The sequence below is a fragment of the Olea europaea genome, chromosome 10 (genome assembly GCF_002742605.1).
Source record: "Olea europaea var. sylvestris chromosome 10, O_europaea_v1, whole genome shotgun sequence".
NCBI lineage: Eukaryota > Viridiplantae > Streptophyta > Magnoliopsida > Lamiales > Oleaceae > Olea > Olea europaea.
In genome coordinates this window covers 7284638-7301782 of record NC_036246.1, presented here as the reverse complement: position 1 = coordinate 7301782, position 17145 = coordinate 7284638, and the positions used below count along the sequence as shown (strand labels likewise).

Genomic DNA, 17145 nt, shown 5'->3' with positions numbered 1-17145 from the left:
AAAAAAAAAAAAAAAAAAATTTTTTTTTTTTTTTTTTTTTTTTTTTTTTTTTTTTTTTTTTTGACCCCCCGCCCCAAAATTTTTTAAAAAAAAAAAAAAAAAAAAAAAAAAAAAAAAACACGAAAAGTTCAAACAAGGCAGCGCTTGCTGCCTTATTAATTATTTACCAAAAAAAAAAAAAAAGAATAGTAAAAAACCGATCCTACCCGACTCGGGCTCGACTTGACTCGCTAAGGCTCGAGCCGAAAGCTCGGGTCGAGCCCCTTTTTATCGTCGAGCTTTTGCTTGGCTCGAACTCAAAAAAAGCCCGTTTCACTTTACTCGAGCGTTAAGTTTCGGTTCGTGAGCCAACTCAACTTGACTCGTTAACATCCCTAAATTGAGGACTGAGCATTTTTGGTATTTACTCTTCCACGGTCCAGTGACGGTTGAAATTTGCTGAAAATGGGAGAAAATTCTCTCCCAAACAAGGGCCTAGTAGCATTGTTTGATAATGAAGATTGGACAACATAAAATAAATTAATAATAAGATCTTGTTTATTACCCCTTGATTTCAAAGGGTAGATCAGTCATTCTCGATCTTGGAAAATCATGTATAACTCTTGAATATATGCCGATGTAACGTTGTAAAAACTGTTAATGGGGACAAGTAGGGGTACAAGTAGAGAACAATGCCAAGTCTTGGAGACATTATGTTATACACCAAAATAGCACATAAATTAATAAAATGCTCCCCGTTACATATTCAACATACAACAAAAGCTTGATGATAAATTCATTTAACTGAAGGGATTCTCAATTTTCTGAAGCTACCAAAAGGTTTCAAGGTGTCCATGGGAAACAATTCAATTTTGGGTGTGCACATTTGGATCCAAACTCAATAGAAAAGAATAAAATGAGACCAAATGTAGGGAGACGGCATAGTATATTCCACGACACATCAACATGCATCCGAAACAAATTCTTCACTCACAATCTCATCACGTCCATGTCACAGTTTGGAGCTGGAAATGGCAGTAACCCCTTGGACAGCTGCAAAAATGTATCAAATAGACTTCAGAACCCAAAGGAAAAATTAATTTTCGAACCAAAGTTAGATATATTCAATCGGGTGCTTGGGTAATTTTCCTGAATGTGGCAGGGCATTTTGAGGCGTAAGCCTCAGCACATACCAATAAAATTTCTAAATAATATATAAAAATAAAATATGCCCATAATAAACCACAAGTCATCTTTAAAATCTATAATACAGCAAATTAACAAAATTAAAGTATAACTTGTAAACAAATATAAAATTAAAAAAGTAGCAAATACTCGCATACTTTCTGTATCGCTGTAGTCATACTTTCTTCTTCTTCCTTCTTCCTTTGAAATTTCTTTTCCTCGTTTTTTCTTCTTGGTCTGGATCAGAACAAAGAGAACGTTAGTTAGCTAAGATTACCAATAAAATTGACTAACAACATGAAGATAAAGAGAAAAATGGCAAAGTAGCCCACTATGCCAAGGTTAGCAATAAAAAGTCTAAATATACAACAAGAATGAGTGCACACCTGGGCAGACCTGAACTTTAAGATTCAAGTGTAAATCTCACCGAACATGCAAGTTAGTAAAATTGATGCAACAAACGGCACTCAAGGTTTAATGAAAACATCATCCGAGGCAGGACTCAAGACAAAAGGCTAAGACAGCTTGTCGAAACAATGCAACAGTTGGATATAGTCTGTTTCAAAGGATTTCCAGAAATAGGAGAATGACTGAAACAAAAATTTATTAAACCAGTGGCTGTCCAATTGTTGTAAAAATAAACTGAAAATTACATGGAGACTATTTCCCGTTGAGTGGACAATTGATTTTTAGTCAACTAGATACTACTCTAACTATTTTTGTCAATAAGTTGTTCTCAAAGGAATAGAACAAAAATAAAAACGCAGACTATTTCCCTTTTTTTGCCATTCCTTCAAAAATATTTAGCAATCTATTGTGGTTGAATCCTTCCTAATTCCAACAAACCAATAAGAATTTGCAACCATCTTAAGAGGTAAGTTACAACCTCCGGCAACATAGATAGTGAGACTGAAAGCTTGTAGGCCATGGAATCATCTTTAACAAGTACAAATTTGATAGGCTCCCATCCAACTCACTCATTCTAGAAGAAATAGGGAGGATTGAGAAGCAACTAGAAGAAGAGAGAATAGCAGCATTCTGTCACATGGTAAATGGGGGAAAACAGTAGTTAGGGAATAGCTACAAATAAAGGTAGAAGGGAGGATAAAAGGCAGGCTTTTATGTAGTGACAAGTGAGACCCCAGGAGAGTTTAGCCCTCTCGAATAGCTACTATTTCTTTTCCTGTTTTGTAATTTTCTTCAGTTTTCATCAATTAAACAGTAGTACTCTGATTTTGTTCACAAATTACAGTTAGAACGCTAACAATTGGTATCAGAGCACTCTTTCCTGATGGCCCAAAAGAAGATAGAAATCAGAGTGGAAGCCCTGGAGAAGGAGATGGAAGGCCTAAAAACAAAGTAGCAGCATTTATCAGGGCTTGAGAAATCGGTGGAACAATTAAGCCTGAAGATGGCCGGAATATTCCAAACAATGGAAGCACTTCAGAAGGCTGTGGCATCAATAAGCCTCCCTCAATCAGTCACGAACAAAACGGTGGAAGGAGGAAACAAAAGTATCTGCGAGAAATTCTTTGCTGTTTGCCTGGAAGAGGAGGCAGAATTTCGACGGTCAATTGAAGATTTTGGCCATTGCTGGGAATTTCAGAGGAAGGAATGGGGAGTACACTTGTAAATGGGCTCAAACCAGAAATTTGGGCAGAGGTCCGTTTACAAAGACCAAGTAGGCTCGGGTCTACTATGAAGGTATCCCAGCACATAGAAGACATAAACATGGTGCTTATATTGGCTAAGGAGCCCATGGGCTACAAATCACCTATACGTACACATGAAATCTATATGTACGGATCAAGAAATCACTGTAAATTTGAGAAAATGGAGAGAAGTATTTTGTGGAAAAAAGGCTGTGTCTGAATCTGTTGAATAAGATGAGCCTGGAGGGCATTGACACCTCCTCCATCCTCTCTGAAGCAACTTCTACTGTAGCCAAAATTATCGGCAAACCGGAAACCTATGTGATGATAGAGCTGCCTGCTGCGTAAGGAGAGTTGGTGTCTATTGGGGACTTAACCCTAATGTCAACAGGAAGCTAAGTGTTGCTATTTGCACTCCAGAAATAGGAATAGGGATTAGGGCTGATATACATCTGTTGCTTCCAAAACAGTTTGGGCCAATTAATGAAAGTGGGCCGAAAAGTAGAGGACCGAAATTTAATTACCCAGTCCACTAAGTACCCGACCCAGAAAAGACTTAAAATGAATTTATCCCCAAATTTATGAGTTCATTTACCACTAGCTATGTCCAGCACCAATATGAATGAGTTTTCCATACCGAAATGGCAACAGCCACTTGTCACATTAACATCAGTAAGCTCAATCTCGTGGATGCTATGATTAGATGGCAGTAGGCAAAAGAGAATAATTATGTCAAATAATGTAACCATTATTGTCAGTAGTCAATGATTGAACTACCGTTTGACAGCAAATTGTACTGTTCTTAAGAGATGATTAGGGATTAATGCATAAATAAATAAATAAAATCCAGATTCAAACCCATACTAGTGTCACTTGCATCTGAAGAAATGCCCTCACAAGATTGTACAGCTTGGCACATGGCATGAAGAGTCATTTTCTTCACCTGTACAAAAAGCAGCAAAATTTATAACATATGGACCCTCATGCTGCATAAGAAAACAGGTACATGACTATTTGTGTTTTCAAAAGATCAAACTGAAGATTATGTTAGCAACTGGAACAAATAACCCGGACACTACCGTAACCGAGCACCATTGCTTCTCACCAAAAATTAAGAGGAATAGAACAAGGACAAAAACATAAATCCTAGACACTTAATATCTGGTCATGAAACCAATAATTAAGGCAATTGTTCAAATCAGGAACAACCATAAACTATACCCTTGTTTGTGTTCCATTCTTTAAAACTCATTTTTTCCCCAAACTCATCAACCAAACCTTATCCCAGTAAAATAATTTTGCATGCAAACTCGCAACTTTCTATGCTTTTTAACCATGCATTATCCAAAAAATTCAATTTTTGAAAAATCTATTCTGGGCTCAAAAAGGGGTTATATACAATTGAAAAGACTGAATATTATTAACTCTCACACAATCTGCGTTGTGTATGGAAATTATACCTCCAACTTGTCTTCCTTAGCCCTGTGATTTTGAGGAAGAATGCGGAATTCTTCGGTCATACGAATGCACTCTTGAACATTTTCAGGTGAGACGAAGTCAACTGCAACCTTTATACATGACTGGAAAAGGGAAAACATTTGAGATTGTGCTATATATCCTAAAAGGAAAAAGTAATGAAGTACTCTACAACTTTTGGCAACAAGAAATGAAATCGCATCACAGTACAGGGAAAATTGAAATCTATAAATAAGGGACCATTAACACATGGATGAAGACTACTTAATAGGCAATCAGATTTACGACAAAACTGAACTAGAGATACGGGCTTTGTTAATTTTATTTTGCAAAACCATTTAAAATTTTGGTTGCCTCTGAAAATCATCAGTCACAGTTTAACAAAAAGACCAAGCCCCTGTTTGTTTCTCATTCTTTCCATATTAAAATAAAAAATATGACCGTTATTCATCACATCAGGTTATCAAATTTGAATTTCTATCTCTTGTGTAGGCCTATAACGGCTATATTTTTCATTCTCATTTTTACAAAAATAGGAAACAAACGCCCTCCAAATAAAAAAATGTTCTCTGAAGATTTTTCAGCGAATTTCAAAAAACCGAAACGAACCGAGCAGTTCTTTAGTTAGATACCCGAGTGGATACCTGAATTGAAAACTAAAGAGTTTGATTCGATTCTCATAAAAACCAAATCTCTCTAAATTTTTCAATTTATTTATTTTAAATAAGGTAAATTATTTTATTTTTCTAAATAAATTTGCTAACTAATCAATTTAGCTCAAATCCAAAAATATAATTTTCTAATTTTTAATTTTCAGTCCAAGTCAACTTAATCAAATTGCATAAGTTTTATCCAAATTTGTCATTCTACCGTATTGTCGTTTATACTGTTCTGAAAAAATAGAAGTGAAGCTCGACTGAGCCTCTCTTAATTATTGTAAGCTCACTATTATTCTCTTCATGTGATTTTAACAATTAAATATCTATGAACTCAACAAAAAGAGACACAAAAAATACATAAGATTGGATTACGTTATTTTGTAAGAGCTAATATTGAACATATCGTTAATTGAATTAATGTAACTTTGTAAATATTAAAAAATATAATTATTATACGAAACCTGAGAACCAAATGGAACCGAACCAGAACAATTCCATAATTAATTTTGGATTTGACGGTTCAACTTACTAAATACTCAAAAATTTAGAGTACGGTTCGGCTCTACAAAAAATCAAATCGAATCATGTCCAACCCTAGTATTTACAAGAGGTTTCTCTCTAAAAAGTCCCCGAGAGGGCTTAGTTGATCCCTCAATAGATTGTTTAAACCTGACTTGAGCCAATAAAATTAGACTAGGTTCTCATGAAACTAGTCAAATAAACAATATCAAATTAATCAAGTGGTACAAAATAGTTCTAGTAAAAGTTTCTACGTGGAAAGGATGAAAACAACGCAGAATAATGTCCTCTATAAATGATTAATTTATATCTAAAAAAATCTAATAGAGCTTAATTTTGATTATTTTTTATAAAAAAAAATAGATATTCCGTTTCTTATTTTAATTTTAATGAAATATAATCTTTATGTTGAGATTTTAAGATAATGTGTGTATATCTAGTTTAAGGATCTTTATAGTCAATGTCTATGATGCACCGATAGGAATACACCAACATGCAATTTTTCAAAAAACACTTAACACAGTACGTCGCTGACATGTTGATTGAATTCTTTAAAATTCTTTATTTATATAGTATAAATTTAGATAATACTCGTTATTAATTTTTCTCGTTGATATCTTTTGAAAACAAGTACATATTTGTTATTTAATAATAACTTTGAGTTAACAAATTATAATACTTCTAATCATGAAAGAAACATGAACATGATAGATTATTTAAGGAGTGTCGCATCCGACGGGTATCGAACACAGGCACGCCACCCTAGTTAAAAGTGTCCATACAACACAGGTCCATCTACTTTCTAGGCTTAGGAATGTGTGTAGATTGCTTAGACCTTTAATGTTGTCATGATCGGTGAGCTCAATATTACCTATGTATATTTCCAACAAAAGAAAGAAATGGGAAAGATTTATTCCGTTAAAAAAATGGCATTGTTGATGGGATTTTCCCCTTGGAATCAAGTTTTTATCTTGTCAAGTCTAAGAGGCTCCATGTAGCAAAGTTGAAGGGTATTTGTTTCCTTGAAATTAAGTGTGGCATGGATTTTCCACTCAAGGCATCTCCTAGACTCCAACCATGGTGCAAAAATCCACTCCAACCATACACTAAAACTCTACATGAATTGGTGCAATGAATAGCGCTGCACCAAATTTTACTTAACGCTATTCATTTGGTGTGATTTTTAGAGTTTTTCATAACTCCTATTTTGCCCTTTATTTTATACTAAAATAAAATTTAGCCCTTATTTGAACCCCATTCTTTTGGAAAAATTCATTTTTCAACAGTGTTTTACATCATTTCAACCACACATTCTTTAATAAAATAATATTACATGCAAATCCAAAATTTTTCCTTATTTTTTAACCACACATTTTCCATCAATGCACTATTCAAAAATTCATTCTTCCCCAACAAATGGGGCTCAAACAAGGGCTTAGTTCCTATTATATTTGTTTTATATCCTTTTATTAATTTGGCCTATGAAGATAACCTCAATGCTAGTGATACATCCAAATATAAAAACATTATCTTTCCATGGGATCTCCAAGAGTATCAAGCCCCAATCTTGAAGGAAAAGAAAATATGCATCAAAAGACCATCTCTTGAATACAAAGGTGAATTTATAGAACTAAAGCCTATACAAGTATTACAAAACATTGTCTATCTAAAAGAATCTAAGGTTTTTCTTATTTGGTTCATACAATTTTAACCCAATCAAATCTCGCCACACCACCTGTTAGTAAACAGGTCTATAAGTTATGATTTACATGTAACATAACAAATAAATAGCATAGATATTATAAGAGACCGAGAGATAATTATAGGTTATTCAATCTATCTAGAATTCTTGTTGGTTAAAGTATTTGTGTGTACATAGATAAAGTAAATTCAAGCAAATGAATAAGATAGTATTGCTCGAGAAAGATCACTAGTTACAATAGGTTAATTCGATTGTTAACACATGAAAAGGAACTGAATGAATTTGTATTAGATGAACATTAAACTTCTTATGTGAAATTAAAAATCCTAAATATTTAATATCATAATCTTCTAAACCGGATATAAGTAGATTAATCTAGTAAATTTAGTATAATTTTAGTTACAAAACACATCTTTTGAATTGATATTTGGTTATTCATTTGACTAGGAATGAAGCTAGAAAAAATTTATAGTAAATAGTAGTCTCTGTGGGACAATATTTGGACTTAAAAATCCATTTTACTACTTGCACAATATGTACATGTGCGGAATTACATGAACATTGTGCATTCCAAAACTTCTCGAAATAAGAAATTAGAAGCAATACCACTTAATAAATAAAACCCTAACATTTATTTACAGTAGCCTCCTGAATCATCCATTATGTTAATTCTGTGATTATGCTATAATTGCATTATATTATTTTCAAACCTGAACGTAAAAAGGATTTTTTTTTTTTTGGGGGGGGGGGGGGGAATCACTTCCAAACAGGCCCTAAATTTAGAAATTGAAGGGCAAGTAGGCTGGGAAAGAAACACCAATATAGTACAATCTTACCTTCAAGTTTCTAACTTGATGTGGGCAGCCAGCAGGTATAAACACTGCATCACCTAATTTCTGAATGAAAGTCCATGGTTCGATCCCTAAGCAAGAAAAGTTATAAAACCAAAACAAACAATACAGCACAGTTCCAGTTGCAGGCATTAGTTAAGTTCGGCAATAGAAAACTAACCATATTCCTCCTTTAGTCTCCTTTTATGCTCCAAGGTCAAATAAACTGTTTGATCGTGAATTGGGTGGACCACCTGCAGTGAACAAGAAGAAAATACAGATGCATAAAACAGCAGATAACCAAGAGGAGAAGAGGCAACATATTTCCCGATACCCAGAATAACAGAATAATATGGGGTAGACTAATAAATAAACCATAATTTAAATTCAAGTAATTTGCTTAAAGTCCCTTGTAGACACCACAAAAAGCTTCATAATATGGGGCAAAAATCTAAGAAATGAAAATCAAATATCCATCAAGGTTGTCCAGAACCCTATACTGAAAATCCAATTGAAGAGCACATATTAAAAAATAATTTTTCCATATGTTGCCCCCGTTTGGCCCTCATTATTAAAAAATAATTTTTCCATATATAGCCCCCGCATGGCCCCCATTAAAATTTTAATACATCTCTCTCTTATTTTCTACCACACATTCTTCAGTAAAATAATATTACAGTAAGCTGAAAACTTTTCCTTATTTTTTAACCACCCATTCTCCAAAAAAAAAAATATTATTCAAAAAATTATAATCTTGAATAATGAGGGCAAAATGAGGGCATTGTAAGAAAGTGGGTTCATTCTACATTCTTGCTTTTATGATCACTTCAACACAGATAGGGGGCATTGATTTTTTTAAAAAAAAGGAAAGGAAGGAGATGCCATACAAAACCGTCCAGTGACAGAATAGACACCATAGAAAAAACAGCATAAGGATAAATAATTCCTAAACCTTTGAATTTCAACAAATTACCTGCGGCAACTGATTACAATAGATGTGCCTAAATTCCTTAAAATGCCTGCACACATATTCTTCCAGTTTTGGAACATCTTCCCTCCTAAAAATGTCCCATAGAGCACCACCTTCAGGGTCTTCAAAGACTTCTGAACCAACTGAAACTGAAGCACCATTATTTTCCTCTTCACTATGTTCAACTTCTTTCTCTGATTCGCTTGATCCGGAAGTCTCTGTTATATTCTGATTTATTTTGCTCAATATCTCAATTTCATCATTGCTCTCCACTTCCATGGGTAGAGCAGGTTTTTCACATGCGCAATCAGTGGAGTTGATCTCAGCCACAAAATTTTGATTTAGTGAGATATCAGTTTCATTTTTTCCTCTGCCTGAACACCGGCAACCTTCATCATCAGCTACATTTTTTTCAACCATTAGCATGTTCTCTGTTGGCATATCAGATGATTTTGGCTCTTTGGCTTCAATCTTCAAACAAGGGTCGTCCAACATGTCTGAAGAAGCTTGCTCATTCAATCTCAATAAGTCATCATCTAATTGTTTTTTTTTCACGTCCATCTCCTTATTTTGGTACAATTCCCTCTCATCTTGGGCATTGTGCTTATTCTTCAACTCCTTTATTTTTGAAAGCTGCATAGGCGTGAGTTTTACTCCTCCTTCATGTGTCAGCACATTAACCTAACAAAGGTATAAATGAAAAGTATTAGACTAAGGGGTGATGCATGCGTACAGTAACAGCAACCAACAATCTAGTTTATAAGCAAACCCCGTGAAGCTCTACCATCTGAACGAGTTTTGGAGGTGATAAAAAAAAAAAAAAAAAAAAAAAAAAAAAAAAAAACCTACAAGCACAAAGGCAAAGCGTACCGCATCAGACATATCACAATGGAGCTTTGTGACAGAATCTCCACGTCCCAGTTCCTGAGCAACTCCATAAGCTATATATGTCTTAGGCCCCATGTCTGGCTTCAAAGACTTCTTTGGCAGTTTAACAGCGAGATTTAAGTATCCACTGTGAGGATGAGTATATGCCTTGAATGGTAAGCAACTGATAAACTCAGCGCCATGGCGAGGTAATCGCTCCTCAAATAAATTAGATGGAGGCCAGTCCTTCAACTTCAGAATCTGAGGCCATCCATCACTGTCAAAACGACCCTCAGAATACCCTTTGAAGAACTGGTGAACATTAATGTCTACCTGCTTTTCAACCAAGTAACAACAATTAACACAGCATTTGAAATAAAAACTGAATATGAAACATTCAAGAACTGAAAAAATTGGAAACAGGTAGACGGGAAAAGAAGGTATAAAGACAATAGAAAAGCAATATAAAGCAATTATGGCCAAAGAAACAGTAGTTTCTCAAATCAACAAAACCACTGGGCACCTTCAGTGCCATTGTTATCACTTATCAGTAACCTTGTGTGAAAAATTGAATAGTCAAAGAAGAAACTAAAATCTATACACTATTCTCAGCTGATTCACACAGGAACTGGGGGAAAACAAATAAACTGACCTCACACCAGTCCAAGCAATTTATAGCGGTCACATCAAGTAGCAGTTCATGATTCACATTTCTGATTTGACGTAAGGCACGCCACATAACCATAGGTTCCCAGCTCAAGCCCAATGTAGTCTCAAGCACGTTACTGACAATTACTGGCTCGCCTTTTGACCAGTGCCACTGGAAATGCTTCAAATCTGCGTGCTGAAGATCTTTAGCTTTTGGACAGTATAAATAATTGTCCTCAGAGTTTTCTCGAGAGGCTGCTTTGCGTAAATTATTACAGTCAGGAACATTTTCACCATCAATTTTCAAACAGGAGCAGCACTGCTCAAAATTTTCAGGCACGTAGTTCTTCACTATATCTTCGGCTTTCACTAACAACTCTGAAACAAAATTATCAGGAAATACAGACTTCAATTCAAGAATTCCTTCACCACAACCTCCCACATCCTTTGGTGGACATGGAATGTTGCCATTTTCATCAGATTTCCATTCAGATTTTAATTTAGAATGATCCCTACAGCTGGGTCTAGTCACTTCACTACAATTCTCATCCTTCACGGAATTAGCAGCACGACTGTCACCGCCATGCAGGTAGTTTAGCCCATTGTCAACATATTGCATGACAAATTCCTCTTCACCTGCCTGTAGTTTTCCATTCCTAATTTCCCGGCAACAAGTAATGCAAAGATCATAAGAACAAAGCGGACAGCTTCTGTGAAAATCAGCAATAGAAGTTTTGCAATTGTCACTGCATAATAACATTAAAAGTACCTCATTAGAAAAACCAAGGAAAGAATTGTGTTAAACCACCATGAGTATTCCTAAAATCCTACCAATAAATTCGCTCATCCTTCTCACATTTTGCTTCTTGTGCTGTTATATCAGAAACAGGTAGTCCTGCACTAACAAACTGTAATCATCAAAGAACTCACAAACAGTTGTAGCCGAATAAATATTCCAACCTACGCTCATAAAATGCTAAATTATTAGATGCTCCGGATCTATACTAACAGGTGGCATGCAAATTCTTGCCCTTACAGTGGAAGCTTGTAGATAGAACTCATCTAATCAAGCTCTCAATAAGCGAAGTTTATATGGTTAGAAAGAGATAACTTACTATCATAATAAATTTCTCGAAAGGCCGCCAAAAATAGACTGCTACACTGATTTAAAAGTGACAAGTCATCTATCAACATATGGTTTGGTCCCAAGTTAAAGTACTTGAGCTTCACCATATGAAGCTATTATTCTTGCAATTCAATAGGTCTGAAGTTCCTTTTGCAATCACATGATAGAATAGCTTGTCTGATTTCATTCAATAAAATTTCCATGTTTTAAAGAATACAGTTCAAAAATCCCACTTTTCAGTCACCTTACAAAATTGAACCTTGCTAAATTAAAAATCAATGTATCCCAAATGTACTATTGATATTATTTCACTATGTATTTGACAAAATGAATTTTATAATAATCGACAGGGGAGACAAAAGATCCCAAAAGGTATATTCTTGATCTTCTTATCTAATATTTAAAAATTAAGAAATACCTTTTATCTCAGCTTCGACGTCCTTCTCAGCTGATTGTTCAGCATTGAATTTCTTCAAGAAGGGCAACAGCAATTGGAGCATAAACTTTGAGTACTGAACCTTTTCTTCTTCAGTAAATTTCAATTCCAAATTCTTCAAGTGCTGCATGCAAAATAAAAATGAAAGAAACCGGTAACTACATACTGAATCTTGCCAAAAGAAAAACAACAAAACAAGTATAGAAGTGTAAAAGGCCAACCCTGATTGGTCCATCCAACCGCATGCATCTCTTACAATTGCAGTTATTAAGACAGACAGGGCAAGCCTCCTCGATAGCCTCCTCTGACATCTGAGGATACCTGTATGACTTGTTAATTAGAGATGGAATCTAGCAATCAAGAAATACATAAAGAAATGTAAACCTGTAGCCAATACAGTCAAGGTATTTGCTAGAATCTAATCATGTTCAGCAAAACTCTCTGATAGTAGGGCACAGGCACATAATGCACAGAAGTAGATTATCTGATAAGGATGGAAAAATAGTGGGAGCAAAGTTTATAGGCTGAGGCTAATCACATTGTTACTCTTTCTATCCAATAATAAACCTGAAATAATATTTCAAATGAACCAATGGTCTCACTATATTACTGTGACATCTCTTTCAAAGCATTAGTAGCAAATTAAGCAATTGAAGCCCATATAATATATACAAGTGAGCTGAAAAAAACACGATCAAGTTAGAAACTTGTAATGATAAGTCGGGCTACCCTTCAGCAAAGCATCCATTACAAAGGACACATTGAATGCTAACAAAATCAAAAGAAAGACACTGCTCTGGAAAGATATTTCCGTACCAGGTAGTCAAGCAAGGTATGCAGTATCGCTTCGACGTGCACTTTTTGCACCTAACAACCCTTCCTTTGTCATTTCTCTGGCACTGATGACACATGTTAGACAAGATCTCCATCCCCTGTCAAATAACGAACAGAAAAAAGTTAAAATGAAAAAGAACGTAGCCACATATCTTCAAGAATAGACAAACTCTCTTCAGCAAATTATAAACCCTTAATTCAAGAGCCAAGAATACCAAACGAAAAATTACATTTTCATCATAATTCTTTCTGCCCCCGGTCTTTGACGAATTATTGGGCTTATCATTCTTGGCTCTGAGTAAAAACCTTCTTTCTCTACTCGTTTCTGTCTCGTCCCCTGTCTTCTCCCCTTCTTCTCCATCCTCTTTCTTCTCCCTATCTTCTCCATTCTCGTCATAATTCAACCTCTTTCTTCCTCGCCTTTTCTTCTGACTTCCCTCTTTCCCATTTTTCTCTTCCACCACTTTCCCGCTTCCACTTTCCTCAATTTTTGCACGCTTCCTTTTTCTTTTTGGACCTGGTTTACGTTTCCTTCCCTCTTTCTCTTCCTCTTCCTCTTCCAAGTCCAAACTATCTTCATTCAGCAACACGAGCTTCACAGTTGCCAACTGAGAAGATTTCCTCCGTGATGCCCTCCGGTTAAAAGCACTCTCTGTTCCGTTTTCCTCTGCACCACTTGCCCCATTTTTCTTGTCCTCTTCCTCTACATCCAAATTTCCCTTCCCTTGCTCTTTCTTTTTCCTTCCTCTACGACGTGGCTCCCTATTTCCACTTTCAAACTCTTCTTTTTTGTCAATCTCCGTACCGTCATTTTCTTCAACCTTTCCCTCTTCTTTCCCATTTACTTCTAGATTTTCCTCTTCCCCATTTTCCAACTCTTGCTTTGCACTCCTCATAGCGTCCTCCTTTGAAAACTTTTCACCTTCCTCCACAATCTTTCCCTCTTCTTTCACATTCATATCCAGATTTCTCTCTTCCCCGTTTTCCAGCTCTTGCTTTCCACTTCTCATAATGTCCTCTGAAAACTTTCCTCCCTCCTCCACATCAAAAATTTCATTTTCCTCTGCTGGAATATTCAAATCCATCTTATTACTCTACAAACCAGTTTTCCCCCCTTTCCCAACCCTATTAAAGATTTCTATTATTTTCTGCAACAAATGCTTTTAGATTAACCCGAGAAAAATCATTATTCACTCTTCTTATTAATAACGTCCTAACTAAACAGAAAACCCTACTACGGTATTATTATCACCGTCAGTCGAAAGGGGTAAAAATTCTGGATGCGCGGGTATTGCTGCCCACTGGAATTCCAGCTAACGACGTCGTATAGCTCATGTAATCTGGTATCTGCGAGCCGATTTGACTGTTCTACCCTTATCTTTCCTTCAAAAACAGTGGGCCAATAATCAATAACGATTCCACTTGTACGAAGATGAACGGATTAAACAGTAAAAAATTACAAAGTGGATTTCGAATTTCTATGTGGTTTTTGGACAAAGCGCTGAATGGATATAAAGGAAAGAAACGTAAGCACCTGTCTGTTGGTTCACTTAAAATTCTTTTATCAAAATTTAAGTCGAAACCTCGTATCTACTAATTTTAATCAAAATTTATTAAAAATCTTATTTTTATTTAAACCAAATATTCAAAGGAGCCGTTTGCCATAACTTTTTGAAAAGTTAAAAGGAGTTTTTGAAATTCAAAATATGTTTTTAAATTCGTTTGACTAATTTTATTAAATTGATTGTTATATTTAAAAGAGTTTTTAAAGAAATTTGATTCAATACATCTTCTTCTAAAAGTATTTTTAAAGTAGGAGATTCTTTTAAAAATTAGTTTTCAAATAAAAATTAAAATAGATGTCTCATTAACCTCTTCTATAGAAAGTAAAAGCATGCAAACGGACACAATCTTTGTTAATCACATATTTCAATGAGTAATATCCACTTAGTTATTACTTATTTTTGTTTATAAATTAAACTATTTATGAGTTCTTATGAAAATGAAAGTTATTTAATTTACTTTTATCTCAAAATTTACTAATTTATCAGAATATAGCCCGTGTGATAGCATTATTGTGTAAAAATAATATTTTGAATAGTGATTTTTTTTAAAAATGTGTGTTCCAAAAATGAGAAAAAGTTTTGAATTTATATACAGAATATTATTTTTTTATGAATGTGTGATTAAAACTATGCTGCGTTTGGCCACCACTCTCCTTGTCATTCTTTTTCTCTCTTATTTTCTACTACACAATCTCCCATAAAATAATATTACAAGCAAATTAAAGAAATTATTTTTTTTAACCACACATTTTTCAAAAAAATACTATTTTAACCTTTAAAATTTGAAAAGAATGAGGGTCACATGTATAGGAAATATGTTGTTTTATTTTAAAGGGAGTTATGCGAGACTTAGGCACCGTTTGATTCTCATTTTTATCAAAACACATTTTTCTCTCTCTACTTTTTCACCACACATTTTTCATTAAAATAATATTATACGTGAATCAAAAACCTTTCCTTATTTTTAATCCACACATTCTCCATCAATCTGCAATTTTAAAAATGCATTTTTTCATAAAAATGGCGCTCAAACACCCTGTTAGTATGAGAAATAAATTGTCTTATTTTAATTCATAGTCAAAGACTCTGAAGCAATTTGGACAAACAAATTAGTCGCAAACTCGCAATTGAGAAAAACAGTGTTCTTGAAAAGGAAACGAAGAATTATGACCAAAAGAAACAGGTTGCATTCTTGGTATAATTGTTCGTTTTGGACGGATTCTGGATGAAAAATAAATAAAAATAAAAAACCCTTTAAGGATAAATTACATATATAGTTCCAACTTTGATAAAAGTAACAACATCGTCCCTAATGAATTTGTTTTCGTTTTTTTATCTCCGAGATTTGAGAGACTAAGTTCATGTCTGCCTCCAATTTTCTAAAATTCATTTTTTTTTTTTAACTTAATTTCCAATCACACATTTCATTAGGATCAACAATTTCTATCAACATTCCAACCACATATTCAATCAACTTTTATCAAATTTTAATGAAAATCTCAATTTTTAGCTAAACAAAACACATGCTAAATTTAAGTCCATATTACTAATATATTTTAAAAAGGCTATTTTGTTTTTATCTTTAAATAAAATTAATAAATACATAAATTTTAAAATACAAAATTCACTTCTTCAACCCATTTATAGGAAACCACCACCACCATATGTCGTCGTTGCTGTCACCATAGTTCTCACTCCAAAAGATAATCATTCCCCTTTTACATTTTTAATCATCGTCACCACGATCATCACTAGATTTTGGTGAAATTAGAGTGGGATATTTCCTTTCCTAGATTTGTATTGTTGTTGTTTCCTCCCTTAATTTCACAATAACAAGGCTGAGAATTCCCCCTAGATTTTGCAATTTAGAGCGGAGACTTCCTTCCTAAATACGTTGTAACAATGGAGTTCTCCCCTATAGATAATAAAGATAATAAAATGTTGATAATGGAATAAAAATGTAAGCAAGATGAATGATTCCTCAGAGAATTCCCTCCAAATTTTGCAATTTAGAAAGGAGACTTCCTTCCTAAGTATGTTGTAACAATGGAGTTCCCCCCCCCCCCCTATAGATAATAAAGATAATAAAATGTTGATAAGGGAATAAAAAGGTAAGCAAGATGAATGATTCCTCTTAGGAAAAGAAAGTAAAGAGCTCTTTAAAAGTTGAAAATATGTTTAGGGTGTAGGAAAGCATATTTTTTGAAAGAGGGGTTTAGAAATGTGAACGATTAATTAGCACTAGTTTAGATAGTGACGCATGATAGGATCAATTAAATGAATCATGTGATATTGTATTTACATAAATTTATCATTTAATAACTTGTCATTGCTACTTATATTGATATTTGATACCGGCAGTGTTGAATAGTATTGCTCAGAAAAATAAGATGGATTTGAATATTTTAGGCTGAGGAAAATGAAGACATGATGTGAAGGATGGGGGAATGCTTTCAACAAAGGGTATTATAATGCATGAGTTTGGGAAACGGGGAAGTTGAAGCATCAAAAACTTATGTGATGTAGGGTAAAATGATTGTTGGGTTAATTAATTTGTCATGTGAGCCTACATATGTAATTAATTATATATAAGGCTATCTTAAAGTTCAGCCCAAAATTAAAATTATCTAATAAAAAATTAAATTGTTGGGCTTATGACATCATCTAAATAAAGTGTAGACCGAATTATATGTGTAG

At 34.3% G+C, this 17145-nt stretch overlaps 1 protein-coding gene across 1 annotated transcript; it reads right to left on the bottom strand.

Moving 5' to 3' along the window:
• Window positions 1–662: 662 nt before the first annotated feature.
• Window positions 663–14361, bottom strand: LOC111401080 (lysine-specific demethylase JMJ25-like). Its single transcript, XM_023028624.1, has 14 exons — window positions 13114–14361; window positions 12866–12981; window positions 12271–12370; window positions 12032–12173; window positions 11319–11382; window positions 10492–11233; window positions 9843–10172; window positions 8976–9653; window positions 8184–8256; window positions 8009–8094; window positions 4277–4396; window positions 3681–3759; window positions 1323–1401; window positions 663–1032 (listed from the first exon to the last, which is right to left on the bottom strand). The coding sequence occupies exons 1-13, from the start codon at window positions 13966–13968 to the stop codon at window positions 1340–1342; spliced, it is 3447 nt and encodes a 1148-aa protein (XP_022884392.1). The 5' UTR covers window positions 13969–14361; the 3' UTR covers window positions 663–1032; window positions 1323–1339.
• Between the last annotated feature and the right edge of the window lie 2784 nt (window positions 14362–17145).

Coding starts and splice junctions, on each gene's coding strand:
- LOC111401080 (XM_023028624.1), bottom strand. CDS start 13,968: ATGGATTTGAATATTCCAGCAGAGGAAAATGAAATTTTTGATGTGGAG. Junction 12,982..13,113: donor GAAAGAATTATGATGAAAAT/GTAATTTTTCGT, acceptor GTTATTTGACAG/GGGATGGAGATCTTGTCTAA. Junction 11,383..12,031: donor CGTCGAAGCTGAGATAAAAG/GTATTTCTTAAT, acceptor TTGTTAGTGCAG/GACTACCTGTTTCTGATATA.